This window comes from Protopterus annectens, chromosome 9.part0 (assembly GCF_019279795.1).
Source record: "Protopterus annectens isolate FY-2018-M chromosome 9.part0, PAN1.0, whole genome shotgun sequence".
Taxonomy (NCBI): Eukaryota; Metazoa; Chordata; order Ceratodontiformes; family Protopteridae; genus Protopterus; species Protopterus annectens.
Genome location: NC_056743.1, coordinates 1,249,770,797 through 1,249,796,069, shown reverse-complemented (window position 1 = coordinate 1,249,796,069; position 25,273 = coordinate 1,249,770,797). Strand labels below are relative to the sequence as shown.

Genomic DNA, 25,273 nt, shown 5'->3' with positions numbered 1-25,273 from the left:
GGCTATGTGAATGTCAAACCTGAGGTTATCGATAACTACCCCTAGCAGTTTTGTGTGGGTTGTTGGGGTGATTGTGATGTTATCTTTGGAGATTATGACGAAATCATCGCTTAACTAAAGAGGTCTACCAGGGCCAAATAAAATTATGTTGCTTTTTTGGGGGTTAAGAAGAAGTTTTATGTTAGTGAACCATGCTTCTGCTAAGGTAAAGTTTTTTTGAGTTATGGTTATTAGTTCCTCTATGTTTGGGGCGGTACTTATAATGGTGGTGTCATTTGCGTATTGTACTACTGTGTTAGAGATTGAGATTGCAGCTATCTGGTTTGTAAATAGGGAGAACAGCAAAGGACCAAGAATGGACCCTTGGGGGACTCCGATGGATACTGGTAAAAGGGAAGACAATTGGTCTTGCCATAGCGCTGCTTGCTGTCGACCTGATAGGTAGTTACTAGACCAAGACATAGTGGAGGGCTGTAAGTTAAGGGTAGTTAGTGTTTCACAAATCCTGCTATGGTCAACCATGTTGAAGGCTTTAGATAAGTCTAGGAATATGGCAGATACGAATAGTCCCTTGTTTCTGTGGTGATTGACTAAGTTGGTAAAAGAGAGTAGTGCTGTGGTGGTGCTATGGGAGGGTCTAAAGTCGTGCTGAGAATGAGATAGTAGGTTATTTTTCAGGATGTACTACATTAGTTGAGAGTGAACTATTCTCTCCAATATTTTAGATAAAGGAGATAGAAATGCTGTTGGCCGGTAGTTGGTAAACTCTAGGGAGTTGCCTCCCTTGGCGAGTGGGATTGTATGTGATATTTTTCACAAGGTGGGGGCTGTGGCTTCAGTTATGGACCTGTTAACAAGAATGGATATTGGATAGGCTATGACCTCAGCTGTAATCTGAAGGATGTCAGCTGGGAGTTTGTCTGCTGCTAGTGTGGTTGGTTTCACTTTTTTCAGGAGTTTAGTGATTGTTTTGGTGGACATTGGGTGAAGGGAAAAGTTAAAGGAGTTATTTTGTTCTATGATGTGGGTATGGGTGGGAGTTGATATGGGGTTGTTAATACTATTTTGGGCTTTGGCTAGAGTTTGGATTGTTTCAGTAAAATATCTGTTGATATCTGTTGGGATATTATCGTGGTTATTTGGTAATACAGGGGTAGGGGTGGTAAGATTTACCAGGGTGTAGTAAACTGTTTATTGTGGACCAGAATTTTTGTGGGTTATTAGCAAATTTGTCTTGTATGGTTGTATAGTAATTGGCTTTGTCTAGTTTAATCTGTTTTTTGTCTTTGTTGCGGAGTTCTAAGTAGAGTTGCTTCAAGGAAGAGGTTTTGTGCTTATGAAATTGTGCCCAGGCTTTGTCCCCATGTTACATTACAGTTTTTGTCTGTTTTTTTAGCCACGGGGCGTAATTAGTTTTGACTCTAATGGTTCTGGGTTATGCATGCTCATTTAGGATTCTGAGGAAGGCTGAGTTAAAGAATTGTACAGCTTCGTCTAGAGGTAGGTGAGTTAGGGGAGTCCAATTGCTGCATTTTAGTGCATTGAGTAGGTCATTAGCTTTGAGGTTTCTTTTGTTGCATATTATCTTTAGAGTGGGAAGAGTTGGTACGGTGGGATCTGTTCTTAATAAGGCAGGTTGCTTGGTGGTCACAGACTGTCTGGGAGACAGCCTGAGGGTTGTGTGTGATTGGGGTTTCATAGCAACATCCAGTCTAAGATGGACTGTCGTTTGGATGTCTTATCAATTCTAGTGGGGTCAGAAATAATGTGAAACCATGTAGGTTTATATGTGAGGAGGGGTTGTGACTGGAGCATTCAGCCCAGACAATATTAAAGTCTCCTAGTAGCATGGTTTCCTGTGGGAGGTAGGTAGACATCTAGTATAGCAAGTTTTCCAGTGTGGTAATGTTATTGCCTGGTGGAATATAGCCACCTGCAATAATAATATATTTTCTGGAGTTTAGTTTTAGTTTAGCAAATATTATATCTATAGCTTGTGTTTCATGGGTACTGCAATCAAATTGTTCTAGGGTGAGATGATTTTGGTAAACTATGGCTACTCCTCCAGCTTTTTTACCTGTTCGATCATTACGTATAATATTATACCCAGGTGGAGTGATTTCATTGTCATGGCGTTCTGGTTTAAGCCAAGTTTCAGTTAACACCACTATCTCAGGTTTGTATAAGGCTAGCAAGGCATGTATGTCTTGAATTTTGTTGATAATACTTCTCACATTTATGTTTAAGAGGAGGAGAGAAGTAGGCCTCTGGAATAAAGCATACGGCGGATTTAAAGTAGTTGTGCCTAATGAGTTGGTACCTGGATTAGGGTGTATATCTCCGCAACAAAAGAGATTGTGGAGTAGGTGGAGACAGAGTCTATGCAGTTTGTGTAGTACTTTGGCTTGTTTTTGGGAAGAGTGGGGGTTAGTTTTATATTTTGGTATGGTGTAAGAGTATGACAGAGGTTGGGAGGAGGTGAGGTCGGATGTAGTTATAGGGAAGTGTTTCAGTTTAATGGAACTGGTTGTGGAATCTGTTTGCCATTGTGTTGAGTTGCTCATGTAAAGTTCAGTGTGGTATGAGGTCAGGATGGAGAGGAGCAGTAGCGATATGGTGGTTATTAGGTATATTTCTAGTCTTAGAGGATGGGTAGACTGTGGGGAGTATATCTTTTAAGTTAATCTAGAGGGGATATGAGTGGAAGTAGAGTATAGGTGTGTAGGAGTGGTACCTATAGCTGATGTGATTGGGATCAGTTAGAGGGTGAAATTTTGGGGTGTGGTGAGATGTAGTATATGGGGGATGATTGGTGGGTGGAACTGTGAATTAGTAGAGGGTGTGGTTTGTAAGTGTGAGTGTAGGTGTTACGGGGTGTGTGGGAATGGGGGTAGGGTATGGAAGCGGAGTGAGTGAAGCGAATGGAGCGGGGCAAGACACACTCTAAAGAAGCAGCAGCAGTAGGAAACCAATCAGTGGGAATAGTAGTGAATGCAATATGAGAGAGTGTGGAACCTAAGGGTTTACTGGGTAACTGTTGAAGTAGAGGACAATTGTGAATCTTTAGCACAAAACTATGGGTGGTGTGGTTAGAGACTATGCTAGGAGCTAGGCTAGAGAGGAGAGTATGAAAAGTCTAGTAGGGAAAGGGGAGGTACTGGGTCTGGAGTACCTAGTGGAGAACTATGTGAGTGAAGGAAGGCTGATAGAGGCCAGATGGTAGGAAACAGTAGTGGTATGAGGGGCAGTTACAAATGGAGATAGGTGAGTAAGGGAAAGGTGGTGGCTGATAGGCTAGGTATGAGGGATTTATGGGGAGAAGACCAGTTTAATGGCCTGAGAGAGCCCAGGTAAGGGGGACATAGTGATGGTTTGTCGCTGACCAGGAGCACTAGCTCCACAAGGCTCACAGAAGGCAAATCATGACAGGGTTATTTATACAGTAGCAAAAACAAAGGAGGCAACAGAGCACAGCAGTAAAGTTTAAAGATTTTAATCCCAAAACAAACAGTGAGCGCTTTCGCAGCCGGAGCTGCTTCATCAGACAGGGTTACTTATATTTACTATATCACATATGTTACTCAGTGACTGCACTGTTGCTGAAGATGAATTCTTCTGGTGATGCAGCACACCTGAGGGTGTGGGTGTTCTTCAGTTTTTTGCTGGGGAGTAAACAAAGCCTGATTTAAATGCCAGGGACCTGTAAAGCAAGATGGAAAGAAGGATAAGGATGAGATAAATAACAGTAGTGTTGTTTAAAGTTGGTCAGTAGTGCGGTGGAGGGTAAAAAGGATTAGGACAGTTTTAATGATAACACCACAGTAGAGTTAGGTAAAGGGTGAGTGAGATGAGGAAGAATTCAGCAAAAGAGAGCTTTAACATGAGAATGGGAAAGTGTGAAGAGAATGAGGAGAGTGGTAGGGAATGTAGTTTAAGAAAATACCATTGTGGACAGAAATAGAGGTATAGTGAGAGACAGAGTAGCTGAGACAGTGAAATGGTGGAGGAGATGAGCAGTTGGATCAATGCTATAATTACAGTTAGCTACACACTTAGCTTCTTGTTAATACAGTCTCAGTGTAGGCAGTTAGATACCCTATTGTTAACTGTATACTTAACTGGAATTGTATACTTAACTGGGAACAGCTGGTTCTGTTAGACTGAGAATGCTAGGCCTATTGTTACAGAGTGAAATCAATAACCTGACAATGCTACTGAGAACAATCTATTCACAGCTAGATAGAAGGGTGTAGTAACCAGCAAATGGTGAAATTAAATACATTAGAAACAGATAGGAATACCTATGTCATTTTTCAGCATCTAAATATATACCCCTCTACTACAAGTTGTTAAAATAAGTTAGATAGTAGCAATAATGCCTAGATGATTGCAGAGTGACAGAGTGTACTCCCTTGCCTGAATCAGTTGATGCCTGGTGGTGGAGGTAGAGAGCCAATTGTCTAGGTACGGAAACACCTGGAATCCTAGACGCCTCAGGTGAGCTGTGACCACTGCCATGCATTTGAACACTCTGGGGGCTGCAGTGAGACCAAAGGGCAGAGCTCAAAACTGATAATGACTGGCTCCCAGCCGGAAACGCAGGTGAACTCTGGATGGCCTAGCCACCTTTATGTGGTAGTATGCATCCTTGAGATCTATAGACCATATCCAATTGTCTTTCCCTAAGAAGGGAAGTATAGACTGAAGCATGACCATCTGGAACTTCTCTTTCTTTACATATTGGTTGAGTCTGCCGAGGTCCAAAATGGGTCTCCAGTCCCGTTTTCTTTGAAACCAAAAAGAATCTTGAGTAAGTTCTGGATCCTGTTTGGTCTGCTGAGACTGGCTGGATTACTTTTTTCTAGCAACTTTCAGACCTCTATAGTTGCCTGTTCCCTGCAATTGGGTGGAACCTCCAGGATTCTCCTTATGGTCAGTGGGGGTGTGGTGAATGGTATGAAGTACTCTCTGGAAATGATACTTTGTACCCAGATGTCTTTTGTTATTTTTAGCCAGGCTTCTGGGTACAAAAATAAGTGACCTCCAATTGCCTCCAGAGCAGGACAGTCAGGCCTCCTTTCAGGAGCGCTGGTAGGGTTGCCCAGAGAAGTGATCTTTGTCACCCTGGTGTTTGCGGACCCCCTCTGCCACGAGGGCACGTCTTCCATTATTACCCCCTCCTTTGCCCCTGGAGGGGGGTTCACCAATTGTGAACTGAAAGGCTCCTTGGGCTTTCCGGAACCACATTTCCCCTCCCCTTTGACCTTTGGGATAAGGTCGGGTAGGGGCGGAAAAATGGACTCCGATGGCACACAGAGTTTTTCCCTCCTGTTCACAACTGGTCAAGGTTTGCTTCACTTTAGGCCCAAAAAGGGATGAGCCATCAAAGAGAGTGTTCACAGAGGATGACTTGAAGGGCTCCGCGAAGGAACACAAGCGCATCCAAGAATGTCTTCTAAGAGAGATTCCTGTACCCGCTACCCTACTCCTTCCATCAGCTGCATAGGATATGAGACATATGGATGAGTTGACAATAGAATTTAGGGTAGAAAGCTGGGCAGCAACTTTATCAGAGGCTCCTGCAGCTACTGTACCCTGAAGAGCATCTCCCAAACTCCTTCAGGAGATCTCTTTGCAACCTAGTAAAATGGGTTAAGTAGTTCAGTGAACGGAGAGCAAAAGTCGCTAAACTGAACAGGCTTTCCCATATTTATCCATAATCCTAGACTCTCTATTAGGAGGATGGATAGACGAGGAAGTCTCAGACATTTCCTTTTTGGTGGCCGCCGCCACCACCATGGCATCAACATGAACTCAGTTTTGTCTAGTGGGGCTGATATAAATTTGTTAGGCCTCCTAGGGACAGGCTCCTTAGAATCCAGGGACCCCCACGCCCTTCGAGAAACCAACTGCATGAGCTCATCGAAGGGCAGACACCCCTAAGAGGTGGAGGGTTGAGACCCAAAAGCCTTCAGAGCTGACTCATCCTCAGTAGGGTTTTTGGACTGCTAATCACCTCTCTGCCTAAGGATCTCAAGCATCTCAGCAAATAAGATATCCTCAGAGGGGGACCGTGGGGACCCTTCCGACTCATCCAAGTCAGTATCAGATGCTAAAGACTCCTGTGGGGAGTCCAAGTGTCCCCTCTTGCACAAACTCTTCCTAGCAGCCTCCTCAGTGGGGGCTTCTGGAGAGGTCTGGGAAAAGCAGGGGCCACCCTGTGAGGCTACCTGGGGCTCTGGGTCTCTACGCTTAGCCTGGATCTTGAAAGTAGAAGCAGACACAGGCACTTTAGGGGATGAGGAAGAAAGGCCTTAAGTCGAGGATCTCTTGGGAGACAAAACTCTCCTCATGGCATCGAAGGTACCACTGCTCCAATTGGGAAGGAGTCAACGGATCCGAGGGAACTGTCAAACCCTCCTGCACCGAGGCAATGGGCTCCGAGCCGAAAGTATGAGCTGAGCTCATCCGAGCCGAAGCCCCAAGAGGGAGAGTCAGCACAAAGTCAGTTCAACTATCCTCTCCGGATCCGACTGGAGAGTGCTGGCTCCTAGAATCCCCGGTCAGTGATGAGGATGCCAGTGGATGGAGCCAAGGACACTGGAACAGGCCTCGACCCCAAAGGCTCCATGATCAACAGGTCTGATTCCTCAGGCTCCGAAGGGCTGGTATGGCTCAGAGGAGGAGTAGGCAAAGCAGGAGTACTGGTCTTCTGCTCAAAAGCCACTTGGGTCGGAGCCGACAACAATTTAGCAAGGCCTGGTTCCTGTACAAGCTTCTGCACCAATTGATCCATATCCAAATCTGAAAGGCTGACAGACGACCTAGATGAATGAACAGATGGTGCCGAATGGAGTAATGGTGACTGAGGCACTTCGGATAGCAGCTCCAAGGCTGTGGGCCGGCTCCGAAAAGAAAAGACAGTCGGCTCCAAAACCTGTGGAGCCGATGTTGCAGACTCGTCAGATTTTTTTGAATGTTTGGAGTCCTTAGATTCGACAGATGACTTGGAGGACTAAGAAGATTTGCTTGCAACATCCTGGTTATTCAATGCCTCTTGAAAATGGTGTTTTATCCAATCCCTGTCCATTAATTTCCTTTTTCTTTCTAAAAGTACTCTGGACGAAAAGGAATGGCAGATAGCACAAGATTCTTGTAAGTGGACAGCCCCCAAACAATATACACAGGTAACATGCCCATCAGTGACTAACATTTTTTGGTTACAGTCCAGAAATTTTTTTAAAACCGGACTTGGGATGTTTGTCCTTATCATCTGACATGATACAATTTAAACCCACGCAAAATCAGATTAGTGTTAAAAAAAAAAATAGGCTCTAAACACACACACAGAGACGAGCCTGAGATAAAAGTATCTAAAACTCTTATAACTAGAAACTATAACTACTATAGAATATGCTATCTAAACACACACACACTGCCCAAAGTTAACAAGGTTAAATATTTAGAGAGTAAATATATATAAACACACGGGAAGGGGAACTGCATGGAAGCTATAAGAGCTATCTAACTACCTATGTCAAAAAATTACTAATGCTATATAATAAAGCTACGAATAGAAAATTTTTAAAGTTTACTAGCCCTCGCTTTCACTGGAACCTCCGATCAGATGCCACGGCAAACTAGATCTGGGGTCATTCACAGTGCATCATGGGATAGGGGCTTGGCCTCGAGCTACTGGAAGACTTCGAGCTTTGCATGTGGCTGTACCAGAGCAGAGGGATCGGCTCCAAACCCATCAGTTAAGAATGAACGGTGAGATTGAACGACTTTACATCATCAGCTTGCAACAGGAATGTGATATAAAAGAACGTGCAAGAGAGAGTGTATAAACACTTTACGAGCACATCCACTCGTGCATGAATCGTGACATCCCAAACAAAACCAAGATGTTCTTCTCCAAAAAAAAAAGGAAGCCAGTCTGGTGGTACCCTGCCGTAAACAAACTTTACAACAAAAGGAAGAAACTGTTGCAGAAAAGTGGAAAATCCCAGGATGCAAAAAACTCCCTTACCAGCCTCAGTAAGAAGCTGAAATCCCTCATAAAATCCTCCAAAGCTAGTTACGAAAATAAAATTGCCAAAGATTCCAAAGACAACCACAAGGCATTCAATAGCTATGGCAAGATCTAAATGGCAATGTTCAGATCTGCTCTGAGCTACAACAGAATGGCATTAAATATACTGATCCCAAGGATATTGCCAAATGCAGGAATGGTAAAGTAGAGGTGAAATTAAACCAAAAAACGAAACACTAATATTGGCGGCCCAAGACAGTGGACTACATAGGTGGTTTACAAAGTCCACTGATCATGTGGGAGAAACAGACAAATACAGGTTTACAAAAAAATAAGGAAAGAATATGCTATGAGGTTTTGTAAAACAGAATTGGAAACAGCTGCATGTCTTGCTGCCAGGTGTAATATATTAATGACAGAAAGACTGTATACTGAAAGGCATAACAACATGGCAAGACTGTTGCATTGGGGATTGTGTAACACTGAAGTAGCTGAAAAACACTGGAAACATGAGCCACAAGTCATTATAGAAAATAAAGTTTATATCACATGGGATAACCCATTACCAATAGTTCAGAATACAGATGTGTGAAAATCAGATATAGTAGTCCATGAAAAGAAGACAAAGTAGCATTGATTACTGAAACTGCTACACCAGTGACTTGTGTCTTAAGTACAGAGGGAGACAAAGTAATAAAATAACAGGATTTGCAGGCAGAAATGAGGGCAGTTTGAAAGGATACCCAGAGAGTTGCAATAATAGTAAGAGCAATGGGTCTTATAAAAAAGAATTTACAATTGTACTTAGATATGCTACATGATACATGTAACGCCATATGAATTGCAGGAGTCATTACTGGGCACAATGTGGGTGCAAGCAAAGAGCACTTCTGGCTAACATTAAAGATTGAAACAATACTAGTTTCATGAACGTGAATCATACTTTGACTTGTGAATGGGGTCCATTCCCGTCACGGTATTGGAAATCCAAAAGGCTTGGAGAAATTAAGAGAGAAATATTGCAGCCAAAAAGTATACTAAGAATTAAACTAACACATGAATGGAGAAATGAGATTCTATTGATAGGGATAACTGCAATTAGGGGCAGAGAAAATAGGCAAAAGGGGCCTGGAATTTTACTGAAGGAAGATGGCAAAGCAACCAAGGTATTGGGAGCAAATAATTAGAGAGGTAAAGGTAATGGAATGGGAACAGGACAAGATAACATTTGGACTGCAGGCTAGAGACTGCCTTCCCTATCAGGGATTGATATCAGAGTATAGACAAAGAGAAAGGGAGGAGAATCCTAAATGAAAGACCTGCACTGGTTGAATAGAAGCTACTGTTAAAAAGGGGATTAGTAGGCCATATAAAAGATTGCACAATAACTATAGGAATCAATCAAAGGAGTTCAGAGAAGATTGGGGAGAGAGACTGAATAAGTAATTCACAAAGAAACAATGGCAGGACAAATGTATGGCGCCTAAATATGCAACAAAATCTAGAAGATTTAGTGTTTGCATAGGTACTTTTATATCTAAAGCAGACTGCAAAGAAATTTTCAGGTAGACTGCAAATGTTGGAGATGTAATGGGTAAGAAATAGGTACCTGGAAGCATATGTTCTCAGAGTGCAATGAGCTGGAAGATTAAAAATTCCCTACAGAGTACTCTGTGTAGAACACTGAGCGAGTAAATGGGTGTAAATAAGAAAATGACTTTTTGTGACCTGGGATACAGGATCTGAATTGCTTAGATATAGTAAGGCCTTAAGTTTAATTCTGGTGGCTGCCAAAAAAGCAATTATTAGAAAATGGAAAACAAAGTCTAAATCAACCATGCTTGAAATTGTGAATATTGTAACAAATATAAAAGAACAGGAAATGGGATCTTTACAAAATGTCAGGAGTAAATTACATAGAAAAATATACAAACTGTGGAAATACTTGCAAAAAAAATGTTCTGGAAGAAGAATGGGGTTTAACAGAAGGCAGGAATTGAGCAATTTAGGTAATGTTGGTTTGAGTATATTGTGTAGAACAATATATGATATATAATGTTTGTAAATGTGAACTTGTTAATATGGTATGAAACATAAGTTTGCCTACGTCACAGGTAAAAATTCAATAAATGGGTTGTTTTTTAATTTGCTATAATCTTCTACAAGCATTTTATCACAGAATCTCCCTTAACATTTCCTCTGTTACATCATTTACAGTGGTTTTGATCCTGCAGAGTGTACATAGACAACCAAGTTTCTCATTTTTTGTTTCCTATCTAAGGTGCTTGAACCAGAGACATATTTAACTTTTTCTATTCTCCTTTTGGATTAGAAGTCACCTGCAGTCATGGGATCCCCTAATTACATTTCCTTTACTTTGAGATGCACACTTGCCCTTTAATTTCTGGATACAAAACTGTATGTTGTGACCATGGCTCTACATCCATTTTTGCCAGAAAGACAACAAAATTAATGTTATCAGATGCAATAACTCCAAGAATTAACAGTGATGCAAACTGATCCAGCTACTAAACTGTTACCTAATGCCACTGCATAGTCTTTAATTATCTCAATGTTTAAACGGGATTGATATTTACAGTTATATCCATGACATTTAAATGAAATTTCCAGCCAATGCCAAGATAACCACTTTTTTAGTGACGCTGTATGTATGTAAAATGAAAACATATTTTATGTGCATAACATCAAATAAAACTGAAGGTATTACAATAATACATTTAAGAAGAAATACCAAGTGATAATTTTAGAAGTGTAAAATAAAAAAAAAAAAAAAGTTGTAGCACCTGACAGCACTAGCCTAAAAAGCTGAAGTTAATGAACATGTTATCCAACAGTAACTCCAAATTCGGTGTATTCTAGTATTTTTCCACAGAAAAAAAAGTGAAGTTCCCCCAAGACTCACTATTTTCTTACTTTAAAAAGTTAACTAATGCTAATACAGAGGGTAGACTTCCAAACTTTTGCTGGGATGTCAAATGCTATCTGTTACTAGGAAGTCATTTAGTAACCACTGTTCATTATATGGCAAAGCATTCCATCATTAAGTACTTGAGTTAAGTGCCAGAGTGGGTTCCTAGTTGTTAACAGATTTAAATATTTCTTCTAAATATTTCTCATAAGTGGGAACTCACATTTGATACACAAATATTTAATTCCAGGCTAAGAATATAAATCATACAACGATGTACCTGTTTTAGAAAACTGATAAACAACAGGCTTTATAAAGAGTTAAGGCTTTCTATTACATTTCTTATTTAGATTTCACAGAGCAAGTATCCTGGACAATATGATGTTAGTTCAGAGCGAAGCCTCACCAAATAAGTCACAGTATACATCATAATTACAATACTGGAATTCCTAAAGTCAGTGATGTTACACTCCTACTTCTCTTATTTGGGGACAACTGCCACAACCTATTACTGATAAAGTATGAAAAAATGGGGAGTGGTATCATGACAGGCCGTTATCATTAGTAGTCAGAAAACTGGATAAGTACAACAAAATAAATGTAACGTATGTACAAGCATAACAGTCACATTTTACTGTGTCTGTATAGTACACAGACTAGCACTGCAATGCACATCCACTGACAAGATATGTTACAATAACACAAACTATGGCAAACAAGTATGAGCAAGAACAGCAATGAATGTGGGTACTACAGTTACAAACATGGTAAATGTATTAAGCAAAACTAAAACAGTAACAAAAAGATGTGATTAGAGTACCTCTCTAATGTTCTAGGTGCAAGCATACAATGAAAAAGAGAAAAATGTCTTAACATCTTCAAATGCATATCCATGCAACATCCAGTGGGTGATTACTAAAAGGGCTGGAATGTCAGAGGGTCACCTACCTTTTTGAAAACCTGGTGGTTTTCCCCTAGAGATATGACTATAAACAAATATATATATATATATATATATATATATATATATATATACACACACACATATGTAATACAAACTAAAAAAAAGTACGTAAGATTACCAACATCAAGAATCTGTTACAGTACAAAAGTTGCCACTCACTAAAGAAAAATGAAAACTCTCAACATCCACAAAGAAAAATAAGATATCACTAACACAGCTGGGATGCCAGCATACCTCTCAATTGTCCCATATTTGGCAAACAATAAAGACTTTTACTTGGACTGCAGGTTAGAGATTGCCTTCCCTATCAAGGACCGATATCAGAGTATAGGCAAAAAGAAAGAAATAAGGAGGAACTAAATGAAACACCAGCACTGGTAGAGTCTTTAGTAAAAGCTAGAACAGAAGCTGCCATTAATAAGGAATAATTAGTACAACATATAAAATACTGCATGATAGCTATAAGAATCAATCAGTGGAGGTTAGAAAGGATTAGGAAGAGAGACTGAATAAGCAATTCACAGAGAAACAATGTGGGGATATATGCATGTCTCCCAAATATACAAGAAAATCGAAGATTTAGGATTTTTGCTTGAAAATGTTTACATAGATATTTTATACCCCAAGTAGTCTCCAGAGAATTTTACCTCAGGTAGACAGCAAATGTTGGAGGTGTGATGGGGAAGAAACAGGTAATTGTGAACATACTGTCTGGGAGTGTAATCACTTGGCATGCTTTAAAGATTCCCTGCAGACTACTCTGTTGGAGATACTGGATCAGCAAACTGATGTAACCAGGGAATTTATTTTTCTCAGCTATGACAAAGAATCGCAATTGCCCAGACATAGCTAGGCCTTGCTGAGTCTATTTATAGTGGCTGCCAAAAAAGCAATTACTAGAAAATGGATATCAAAGTCTAAACCAACTGTAGTAGAAGTAGTGAATATAATTAACAGAGATAAAACAACTGGAAATTAGGATCCTTAAAAAAGGGTAGAAGCAAATTACATATGAAAAATGAGAATTGTGGGAACAATACACACGAGGAGGAATGATGTTTAACAGAAGACAGGACCTGAATGGGCTATGTAATGTTTGACAATGCTTCCGTGTATAAAAAAAAAAAAAAAAAAACATCAGGGAATGGGAAATACTAGACATTGTTTGTATTCTTAAATAAATTACTTTTACTTCAAGTCATGTTTTACACCACTGCTGATGTGCAATGATCATGGGGTTGTAAAGGCTAACTTGTTGCTAGATAATTCTGCCAAACTGAAATCTAAACCAATGCACAGAAGATTAATTACAGATTATATAGAAGTAAAACATTCACTGTTTAAGACTAATTGGAGTGATGTGTTCAGTGGGAAAAACTGCAGATGGAATGTGGAAAGTTTTGAAAGACAAATTTTTGTGTGTGCAAAAAATAAAATCATCAGGATCTAGGCATACAACGGCAGTGGAATATACCTCCATAAGAAAGATACCTTACTAATGTGAAAGACAAAAACATAAGAAACCGAAGAGAGGTCGAACCACAAGTTTGAAAACTGAAATAAATAAGCTAGACAAACAAATTAAGCATAGTGTGAGACAAGATAAAAAAAAAAATGAAGAAAATGTATATAAAGATATTGAGCGTAATAGGAAAAGTACAGTTTTGTACCTACCATAAATGTAGATGTCCGATAGATATGCAACTGCAGTCCTGACATATGGGTTGTCCTGCCTCAGGCAGCCCCTCGGTCGGCCGGATTCCAAAGTCTGGGTCCGGCGTCGGCTGGTGTCACCTCCTCCCCGACGTCACAGCGGCTGGAGTATAAAGGCATCCGCCGACGCCATCTTCTTCAGTGTTTCTTGCCCCAGATGCCAGGTGCCCTCCAAGGAAGGCTAAATTTGTGAATGTATAAGCAAAAAATTTCAGACATACACAACAGTAATAAACAGATACACCATAATAGATAACCCCAGCTGAAAAGGAGAGGGGGGAATGGACCCAAGGGAAAAAAGCAGTGGGGTAGGAGGGAGGGAAAACGTGACTGCAGTTGCATATCTATTGGACATCTACATTTATGGTAGGTACAAAACTGTACTATGTCCTTCAAGAATGCAACTGCAGTCCTGACAGATGGGTTGAATACCATAGCCAAGCTGGGGGTGGTAGGATCTATGCTAGGGATGGTGTAGCTAAAAGACCCTGCAGGACTGCAGATGCAAAGCCTGCTCGGGATCTGGAGTATAAAGGCAAGTTGTAGTGTCTGGTAAATGTATGCACGGAGCTCCATGTAGCAGCCTCTAGAATGTCCTTTGTAGCCACTCCTCTTAGAAAAGCTGTGGATGTGGCTATAGCTCTGGTTGAGTGTGGCCTAATATTGGCTGGCACACCCTTTCCATGGAAGGAGTAACAGAATCTGATGCAGTGTCCAATCCATTTTGAAATTGTTTGTTTGGAGACTGCCTTTCCTTGCACTCCGGCAGCATAGGCTACAAATAGTTGGTCAGACTTCCTGGTGGTCTTTGTTCTGTCCAAGTAGTAGCGTAGTTGTCTGTGTATGTCCAAAGTATGCAGCAGCCTTTCCCCTTTATTTTGAGGATTGGGGAAGAAGGTAGGCAGGTGAATTGCTTGATTTAGAGACACCCTGGATATCACTTTTGGCATGAATGAAGGATTGGTCCTTAAAGAAACTCTGTCCTGATGAAAGATGAGAAAGGGAGGTACTGCCATGAGGGCCTGTACCTCCGAGACCCTTCTTGCTGAGGTAACTGCCAACAGGAAGACTGTTTTCCAGGAGAGAAATTGCATTTCTGAAGATGCTGCTGGTTCAAAAGGAGGAAGAGTTAATTTTTCCAAGACGTAGTTGAGGTCCCATGCAGGAACTGGTGGTTTTCTGGGAGGTTTGATATTCTTTATCCCTCTTAGAAACTGTCTTAGCAAGGGATGAGAAAACACAGGTGGGTCACAGTTGTAATTTGCTGAAATTGCTGAAGCATGAATTTTAATGGAAGAATATGAGAGGCCACTATGAAACATTTCTGCCAAGTATTCTAATATCTGAGGTATGCTCATTACTAATGCATCCTGGCCCTTTGTGGTATTCCAGATGATGAATCTCTTCCATTTGGCCGAGTAGGTTTTTCTGTTGGAAGGTCTGCGTGCTTCCAGCAAGATTTCCTGAACCTTTTCAGAAAGAGGTACATGGGGCAAAGTCATGTAACCCTCCAAGCTGTCAGTTGTAATGTTTGCAGGTTTTGATGAACAGTCCTGTAATTGTGTTGAGTTAGGAGCAATGGCCATTGGGGCAAGGGCCATGGTTTGGTTTGAGTTAGGCTCAGTAGCAAGGGATACCAATGCTGTCTCGGCCAATCTGGAGCTATCAATATTCCCTTTGGTTGCTCTGCTTTGATCTTCAGTAACACCTTGGTGAGTAGTGGTAGAGGAGGGAATGCATAGATTTTTAGGGCATTCCAGCTGAAGGAGAGAGCATCCGTTCTAAAGGCTAGAGGATGGCGTGTCCTTGAGCAGAACTTGTCCAGGTGTTGATTGTGATGAGAAGCAAAGAGATCTATGTCCGGTCTTCCCCATGCAGTTGTTATTTGTGAGAAAATGAGTGGATGCAGCATCCATTCGTGTGGATCCACGAAATCTCTGCTCAACCTGTCCGCCAGAACATTGTCCTTGCCCAGAACAAACTGGGATTGCAAATGAATGCTCAGTTTCAGGGATTTTTCCCAAAGAGCCATTGTTAGTCTGCAGAGGGGGTACGAGTGAGTGCCTCCTTGTTTGTTTATATACCACATGACCATGGTGTTGTCTGTCCTTATTAGCAGATGGCCCTGTTGAAGAGATTTTCCAAAGGCTTCTATTGCATGTAACACTGCCAACATCTCCTTCTGATTTATGTGCAGAGGCATTTCCGTGGGAGTCCATTGACCTTGAATGCATCTGTCCTCCATGTGTGCCCCCCATCCATGATCTAAGGCGTCTGTTGTAATGGTTTGACTTGCTTGAACCTTGTTGAAAGGCATGCCTTGGTTTAAATGGCTTGCTTGAGCCCACCACAAAAATTCCCTTTGCAGGCATGGGATGAGTGGTATTACGTCTTCTAGGTTGTGGCTGTGTTGAGACCATAAGCTTTTTAGGTACCATTGTAGCTTTCTCATGTGTAGTCTTGCCAGAGGGATCAGAAGAATGCAAGATGCCATGAAACCCAGGGCCTGCAGGATCTTCCTTGCAGTCAGCTGGGTAACTTTTGCTAGGCTTTTGAAGTAATCTGGTAAATGCTGTTGTTTCTCCGCTGTGAGGAAAGCCATTTGTGATTGTGTGTCCAGGTTTGCTCCTAGAAAGGTAATCTTTTGGGATGGCAGTATTCTTGATTTTTGAATGTTGACTGTGTATCCCAAAGCTTGTAGCAACTGAATGACATAGTCCAAGTTTTTTGCCAAGGTTTGTTTGCTGTCTGCTTGTATGAGGCAGTCGTCCAGGTAAGGGTATATTTGAATCCCTTGGAGTCTGCAATGTGCAACTACTGACGCCAGGCATTTCGTGAACACTCTGGGTGCAGTAGATAAGCCAAACGGCAATGCTGAGAATTGATAATGCTCTGTTCCTGCAAGAAATCTGAGGTATCTTCTGCAGCTGTGTCTCATTGGGACATGCAGGTATGCCTCCTTGAGGTCCAGAGTAACCAGCCAAGACCCCTTGCCCAGCATGGGAAGGAGTTGCTGTAACGTCAGCATTTTGAATTTTGGCACAATAAGAAAAGTGTTTAGAACGGACAAGTCCAGTATAGGCCTCCATTGCTTTTCTTTTCTTGGAACAAGGAACAGCCTTGAGTAGAATCCCTGGCCCTGTTCCAGTGAAGGAACCTTTTCTATAGCTTTTATTTGTAACAGCTTTGAAACTTGTAAAAGAGCCTCTGCCCTTTGATTTAGTGGCAGGTTTGGCATGCCTTGTCTCGTTGGTAAGGTGTGGAAGTGGAACCTGTAACCTCTGTCTATTATGTCCAGAATCCATTTGTCCTTGGTTAAAATGTGCCAGTTCTTTGAGAATAAGGATAATTTTCCGCCTAGAGGAGCTTCTCTTTGAGCCTTGGTAGGCGGAGTTAAAGTCAAGTCATTGTGATTGTCCTTGTGGTGCAGGTGAACTCCCTGCGCCACTTCTCTGATTTGGTGGTTGCCGTTGGCGGCCCCTGTAGGAGCCTCGGTATTGCCCTCTACCTCGAGCACGCCTGTTTTTTCCCCTTTGTAACTTGTCTGAGTCCGGAAAGGACCAATTCTTTGAAGGCCAATTCCTGCTGAATCTGGGGGGCTGAACCTGGAGGAAATCCTTGACAGTCTGTACTGATTTAGCCTTTTCCTCAATAGACTTCAACACATCCTGTGCATTAGCACCAAAAAGCTTCTGTTTTTCCAGAGGTGCATCAAGGAGCTTAACTTTAACATGGTCTGGCAGAGGCTGTTCTTTCAACCAAGCATGTCTACGAATGACGGCCCCTGTCATGGCTGCCCCACATGAAGCTTCCAATGCATCATAACCACACTAAAGAAAATGATTGCTAACCTGCTGAGTGTTATGAACCAGATCCTGCAATGCCTTTCTATCTATAGGCTCAGGAGAGGCTAACTGTTTCTGCAAATCATCCATTAAGTCAGGAGTGTCCAACCCGCGGCCCTCAGAGCTCTTCCATGCGGCCCGCAACCCTTAAATTGAAATTTAATTGAAATGTAACTTTTTTTCCGTGTGTTTACACGTCCGCGTACTTCAGCTGTTCTGCGCATGCGCCAACTTACTGTTTTCACGTTTTTTTCATGCCAGCGTCTTTCTGCTGGTATGCGCATGCGCCAAAACACCGTTCGGTCGTTTTTTATATTTGCAGTAAAGCTGAAGGAAGGAGCGAGATCGTGGCGAAGACAGAGAGGATTTATTTTATTTCACAGTACGCACTGACTACACTACAACATCTCCAGCAGTAAAAGGTAAGTTAAGTAATTTTCTTCTTGGTTAAAGGATGCAGTTTCACTTTCTACTGCAATTTGAGTTTATTTATGCAATGCAGACAGCTACTACAAACATCTCAGAAATGTGCAGCATCCTAACCCTAACGTATCACAAATGATAAATGCTCTTTAAACCACATAGTTGCTGCAATCACGCCATTCGGTTATTTAGTTTTAAATGGCTCTTTGTTGCATTCACATGTATTTAGTTTTAACTGGCTGTTGCTACATTCAGTTTTTATTGAGGTGTTGCTGCACTCACTTTATTATGCATTTATTTAGTTTGGTTCAACCGTTTCTGCATTCCCTGCTACATTTATTTTAACTGGCAGTCTGGCTCTTGTGGTGCATTCAGTTGAACGTACGCGCGTGTGTGTGTGTGTGTGTGTGTGTGTGTGTGTGTGTGTGAAAACAACTGTACTACTACTGCATTCTCATTTATTAACTGGCTGTCTGGCTCTGGTGCATTCAGTTTAATGTAACTATGTGTGTATAAGCAACTGTTAACAAATATAACCATTGCTGCATTCACATTTACTAAGTGGCTCTGGTGCAAGTTCGTTCCGTGCAAAGCTTTGCTCTTTCAACCGTTTGTATCTACTCCATGGCAGTTCAGTGTCTCAGTTTTAATTGCTGCTGTATTTATGTTAACTGGCTCTTGCATGCACATATGTGTGTGTAAGCAACTGTTAATAAATATAACCACTGCTACATTCACATTTATTAACTGGCTCTGATGCATGTTTGTTTCATGAAAAGCTCTGTTCTTTCAACCATTTGTATCCACTCCACGGCAGTTCAGCTGCTGTATTTATGTTAACTGGCAATTGCATTCACATTTATTAACTAGCTCTGGTGCAAGTTCATTCCGTGAACTGTTGTATCCACAGCAGTTCAGCCGTTTTAGTTTTAAGCAGCTTTGCATACATTCAGTGTTTTATGCATTCTAATTGCATCGTGTGTGCGTTTTACTCATTCATCCTAATTGTGTGTGTTTTATTCATTCATCCTAGCAGTTCAACCGTTTTAGTTTTAAGCGGCTTTGCATAGTGTGCGTTTATTCATTCATCCTAATTGTGTGTGTGTTTTATTCATTCATCCTAGCAGTTCAACCGTTTTAGTTTTAAGCGGCTTTGCACAGTGTGTGTGTGTGTGTGTGTGTGTGTGTGTGTGTGTGTGCGTGTGCGTGTGTGTGTGTGTGTGTGTGTGTGTGTGTGTGTGTGTGTGTGTGTGTGTAATGCCCCAGGTAGGTATACCTGGCAAGTAAGGTTACTCAGGCTCAAACCCTGTATCTTGGGTACAATAGGCAAGAGCCTGGGTTCTCTACCCATGCCACCACTTCTGATTGAAGGAGTTATAGCTCTCAACTGTACAAATTTTCACAGAATGTCTGAAATGTTTGGCTCATACTTTCGGTCTGTTCCTCCTAAAATTTGGATGGTGCAGTGAGCGTTGTTGCCTCACAGCAAGAGGTTCTCTGGTTTGATTCTCGGCTGAAGAGACTTGTGTGTGGAGTCAGCATCTCCTGTATTTATGCAAGTTTCCTCTGGGTGCTCCAGTTTCCTCCCACAATACAAAGACATAAGTCTGGACTTGGCATTTTCCTAGTAAACAAATTTTAAATAAAAATCAAATGAAATGTATGGTTTTCTGGCAAAACGGTGAGAATTGAATTCACTAAATGACAGCCATTTATATTTCAGTCTTCTATCTTTCAGGAAACACATGGTAACACAATATTTTATTCTAGCCACTTTCTATGATTATACAAGCAATGTTTAAATGTGTCTCCGGTTTTGGGCCTTTGTCCCCCCTCAATAAACTTTGTTTATTTCTTGTGCTGCACAGTTCTTCGGGGAAAGAGAAGTTTAGTGCTGCTTAAGCAAAGTCTACTTGCATTGTTAGTAGCACCATAGGTAGTATTGCTCACTTTTGCTGCAGAAGGCTGTGGGTTCTACTCCCACAGTATTGTAGATTGCTGATACTGTACTGTGCTGTACTTTTAAAGGGGGTGGATGCTGCAGTCCTGAGAATGTCCTCCTTTGGCGGAGATACCTAGTAACTTGCCATCCATTCCCTATTGAAATATTACTAGCTTATCATTTTTTTAATGTAACATAGGCAATTTATTCTTCAAGGGCAACAGGCACTTCACTTGTAAATTAAATGAAATATAAGTTGTTTGCTAGCAACCTCTTCATTAGTTACAGATCTCATTAATGTGGAATTATTAGATGACTTTTACTTCTGCAGAGATTGTGCATATTTAATGATATTGGTGGATTGTGAATGTTTGAGTAGATTCTTATGATGGAAATGTTCTGAACTGGGCAGTTTTGTCGTCACTGGTGCATGCATTTTGTTTTATCGCTTACTTGAAAAATGTTCAAAATAATAAATTTAAAACTTGTTCTAACAAATGTGCTGTATTACATAACGAATATAATTTAATACAGTCAGGAAGGAGCATCAAAGAACACATGCATGTTTCGTGGGCAAGGGGCCTATGATTTGAAAACAGCCCAAAGGTAATCTTTATCTGCCACTGGCCAGCTGCATTTTTTTGGATGTGGGTTTCAATGCTGTTTCAATGAATGTGAGTTTCAAGGTCAGGGCAGAGAAGTTTTATTGCCAAGTCTTCATTGTGAGGCTATATTGTTTTGTTTAGTCATAGATGTCTAGTAATGTTTGTGATATAAAATGTAAAATAAAATCCAAATCATTGCAGAAGTAAAGGAGTATGCACATTAGTGTTTATGGTAAATGGGGCGAAATAGACAAATATATTGAATTTTAGGGCAAATATTATGCATTTATTAATTTATTCATTGTTCAAATTCACCTACAATATAGCCAGTGGGTCGACTTTGTATTAGTCCGCATATACCTGGGGTCTTTTGCTCTTCAGTTTACGACGCGTCGTTAGAGACTTTTTTTTTTGCTCTTTTTTTGGTCCTCACTTGCCGTTTGCAATGATATATTTTACATGTGGCCCCCAGACCATTTGACTCAATGAGGCCCTTGTAACTGAAAAGGTTGGACACCCCTGCATTAAGTAATCCTGGTACTGAAATCATCCATTAAGTAATCCTGGTACTGAAACATATGAAAAAGGCAGTTGAGAGACCTCATGGCAAGGGTGGAAGAGGTATAAACTTTTTTGCCCCATCTCTCCAGGGACCTAGCTTCCCTGTCAGCGGGCAGAGGGTTTTTGGCCGAGGAAGTAGCCACTGCCTTGGGGCCCTGTGAAATAGTTTCTAGATCCACAGAGTGGGCCTTAAAGAGATGCTTATGGGTTTCAGGGACCCTGTAATATCTGTCAGGCTTGACAGGAGCAGGAGGGAGAGAATCAGGCGAAGCACTGGAGTCTGAATATACATCATCAAGGACATCCAGCACTGGAGGAATAGCTAAAGGCCTGTGTTGGGGTAGCTTAAGGAAGGTACGTAGCCTTTTCCAGGAGTCAGAAAATTCCTGACCCTGCCACTGAAAATGTTCTCTCATGGAGTGGAGTACTTCACCAAAAGAAATATCCTCTGGAGGAGAGGCCGAGGGAATTGAATCCTCAGCATCCGAGTCCTCATAGGCCTGGAAGGATTCTTCCTGAGTATCTGAGTGCTTTGAATCCCCAGAGCCTTCATCTGAAGAGAGAGTGTCTGTCTGTTCAGTTCTAGGCCTTTTATCTGCAGGCAGCTGAGAACCTCTGTCTGGGTGCGGCTGAGACCCCCTGATAAGAGAGATTAGATCTGCAGCAAGAGTTATGATCTGTCTATCAGAAGAGGGGTCCTGAACAGTAGGTTTAGGATGGGCCTTGGCCTGGCTGGCAGCCTTGGCACGTGCAAAGGCCTTGATGGACATGGATACCGGAGGCCTAGCTGCCCCACGTGCAGGGGTAACCCTGTCCACAGGAATGGTGTCGGGTAAATCTAGAGCTTCGGTTTCTGATGGAAAATCAACTACCGGCACCGTTGTGGTCTCCGGGGCCGAAGAACGCGTTAACGCGGTGTGGTCAGCCTGGGGCAGTGGAATTACCACTTCCGAAAGGACCGATGCACTCGCGGAGGGCTTAGGCGTGGTATCGGTGGAAGACGCGGGCCGAGGATGTCGGTCCCGGTCCTTGCGTTTTTTGGTAGTTTGAGTTATCGGTTGTTCCGACGGCATGATATACGCGAAAGATTCGCCAAAAAAGTCTTCGGCAAATTCTGCCCGGCGCCTGAGTGTGCGCTTATTAAAGCAAGCACAGGCAGCACAGGCCGAGACGTCGTGGTCTGGGCCCAGGCAAGGGAGGCAGTAAGAATGGAAGTCCTTATGAGGTATTTGTTTACCACAAGACAAACAATTGTTAACTTTTTCAAATTTTTCTGACATCGGCTGAGGCAAGAAAAAATGTTCCCCAACGGGGTACTTAGCTTTTAGATGACTTCGGTAACTGAAACACAGGAGCTGACCGACCGGCACTTGCGAACTGCTTCTGCTTCGGTCACTGCGCGGCAAGAAAGACTGAAGAAGATGGCGTCGGCGGATGCCTTTATACTCCAGCCGCTGTGACGTCAGGGAGGAGGCGACACCAGCCGACGCCGGACCCAGACTTTGGAATCCGGCCGACCGAGGGGCTGCCTGAGGCAGGACAACCCATATGTCAGGACTGCAGTTGCATTCTTGAAGGACATCATCTTTATAGACTTATAAGATGTGGAAGGAGTAAAGACATACACACATTGATAAACTGTATGTAAATGATAAAATTTATTCTCAGACACAACAGATCACAGATATACTTACAAAATATTATGCAAAACAGTTTGACTTCACGAGGGTGACAAGTTTTCCTAGAGACATCCAAGTAACCTCAGAAGCTAGAATAAAATTAGATTACTATATTTAAAAAAGAACTGCGCAAACTGGATCCAAACAAAGCACAGGGAGGAGAGGGAATTAGTAGTAATGACCTGAGAACACTTCAGCAAGAACTTACAGTTCCATTATATCTATTATTTACTAGGTCATACAAATATGGGGATATTCCTTGAGATTGGATACATGCACTTATTAAATCTATCTTTAAGGGAAAAGGGAGTAGGACAAACTCAGAGTCATACAGACCCTTAAGTCTACTTTCATGTTGTGAAAAACTAATGGAAAGGGCAATATTGGATAAGTTACCAGAATTGGATAGGCTGGGACTTGAAACCATATATCAGCATGCATATGCTGAAAATAGATCTATTACCACATGTGACAATGTTCTGCAACAATATAATAGCTACAAATGAAAAACTGTGCTGTGATGTAATTTATATAGGTTTAACTTTAGCATCTGAGGGTCACACACAAAACACTGATCAATAAATTAGAACAACCAGATATCAATATCCTCTTGACAACATGGACAGCTGCATGGCTTACAAACAAAACATGACAAGTATCATACAGCAACTGGACAGGTGAAATTCTTGGTTACAGTCAGTGTGTCCCACAAGACTCTGTCCTAGGCCCTTACTTGTTTAGATTGCATCTTTCAGACCTAGCTTCTTCATCTGAGGTATTCTATAGGTTATATGTAGATGATCTGAAATTGGATAAAACTGACTACATGTGTTACAGATAAAGTATGTCTGCAAAAAAAACTTGACTAAATTGACCATTGTGGTACAGGAAAATAATATGCTAATAAATACATCAAAAACTAAACATGAGATTTGGAAAACATAAATTGAAAGGTGAATATTTAATACAGCACACAGTGATTGAAACTGTAGATTCATGTAGGGACCTAGGTATATCTAGCTTTGAGATTTTCAAATCATATCAACCAACTGGGTAATGATAATTATAGAACTATACGCTGGAAGTTTGTTAATTACATTAAACCCAAACTTATAGAATATAGAATTATTATAGAATAACAATACAGAAACTTTATAAGAACACAAGCATGAGTAAACTGGAACGAGTACAGCAGAAATATACCAACGGCATCCATGGATGTGAAAATGTAAGTTATTACGAAAGACTAAAACAGCTGAACTTGTAGAGCATTTCTTATAAATATTTAAGAGGAGATCTTATTCAGGTATATAGGGCATTTAGAGACAATCATCTCTGTTAATGTTTGGGGTTATCAAAAAGTACTAGAGAATCATCAGACGACTTATACTTCACACATATCTACTAACCTCACAAGACCCAAACGTAGTGAAAGTTTTGAAGCATGAGGAAAATAAATCTAAGATGACTTCTCTGCCTAATCTAGCAGAAGCATATCGGCATCAAGCAGGAATGGAAATCAAACCAGAAGTAGATAAAAATCACACAATGACTGAATGTGCCAAAAAACAAAAGAAAGAATATAAGGTGAAGGACCAGATGAGCAGGCAAGAAATGCGGAAAATGCATAAATAGAGTTGCAAGTATAGAAAACTTCTGGAAGAACCTCATGTTGCTCAGGAATTCACACAGGAATGGCTAAGGAGAGACAAATTCAAATGAAAGGTTAATACTGGTGGCCCAAGATAGTGGGTTATGTACACGCTGCTTTACAAAATCCATTGAACATGTGGGAGAAGCAGACAAATGTAGGTTTTGTAAAACTGAATTGGAAACAGTTGCACACCTTATTGCTGGTTGTGACATACCAATGGCAGGACGACTGTATACTGAAAGGCATAATAACGTGACAAGACTGTTGCACTGGGGATTGTGCAAGCGTTATGGTATTGAAGTGGGTGAAAAACACTGGAAACATGAGCCACAAAGCATCACAGAAAATGAAGTTTACATTACAAGGGATTGGCCATTACCAACATTTCAAAAGATAGATGCCAGAAAACCGGATATAGTGGCCATGAAAAGAAGACAAAAGTAGCATTGATCATTGAAATCGCCACTCCCAGTGACTACAGTGTGCTGCTTACAGACAGACACAAAGTCATAAAATATCAGGATTTGCAGAGAAAAAAGAGAGCTATGTGGAAGAAAGATACCCAGACAGTTCCAACAGAAGTAGGAGCAAAGGCTCTTACAAAAAAGAATCTACAATCGTATTTGGACATGTTACTAATACATCTAACCCCATATGAATTGGAGAGGGAGCCATTACTGGGCACATTGCAAGTGCTGCAAAGAGCACTTCTGGCTGACATCACAGACTGAAACAATACTAATTTCATAAACTTTAATTGTAATTTGATTTAGGAATGGGGTCTATTCCCTTCATGGTATTAGAAACCCAAAAGACTTGGGGAATTTAAAAAAAGATTCTATAGGAATGAGAAGTGCACTGAATGGATATTTTTAAGAACAGCCTGGACACTTATTATGGGAAGAAGTGTTTTGGTATATTGG

General features: G+C 41.3%; 1 protein-coding gene across 1 annotated transcript in view; it reads right to left on the bottom strand.

Moving 5' to 3' along the window:
- The window catches only part of LOC122811972 (beta-adrenergic receptor kinase 1-like), a 2,445,913-nt gene that overhangs the window by 213,880 nt on the left and 2,206,760 nt on the right, over nt 1-25,273 (bottom strand). The window contains exon 19 of the mRNA XM_044084173.1: nt 6,371-6,407. Within this exon, the coding sequence (XP_043940108.1) occupies nt 6,371-6,407 (37 nt within the window). The remainder of the gene's footprint in view (nt 1-6,370; nt 6,408-25,273) is intronic.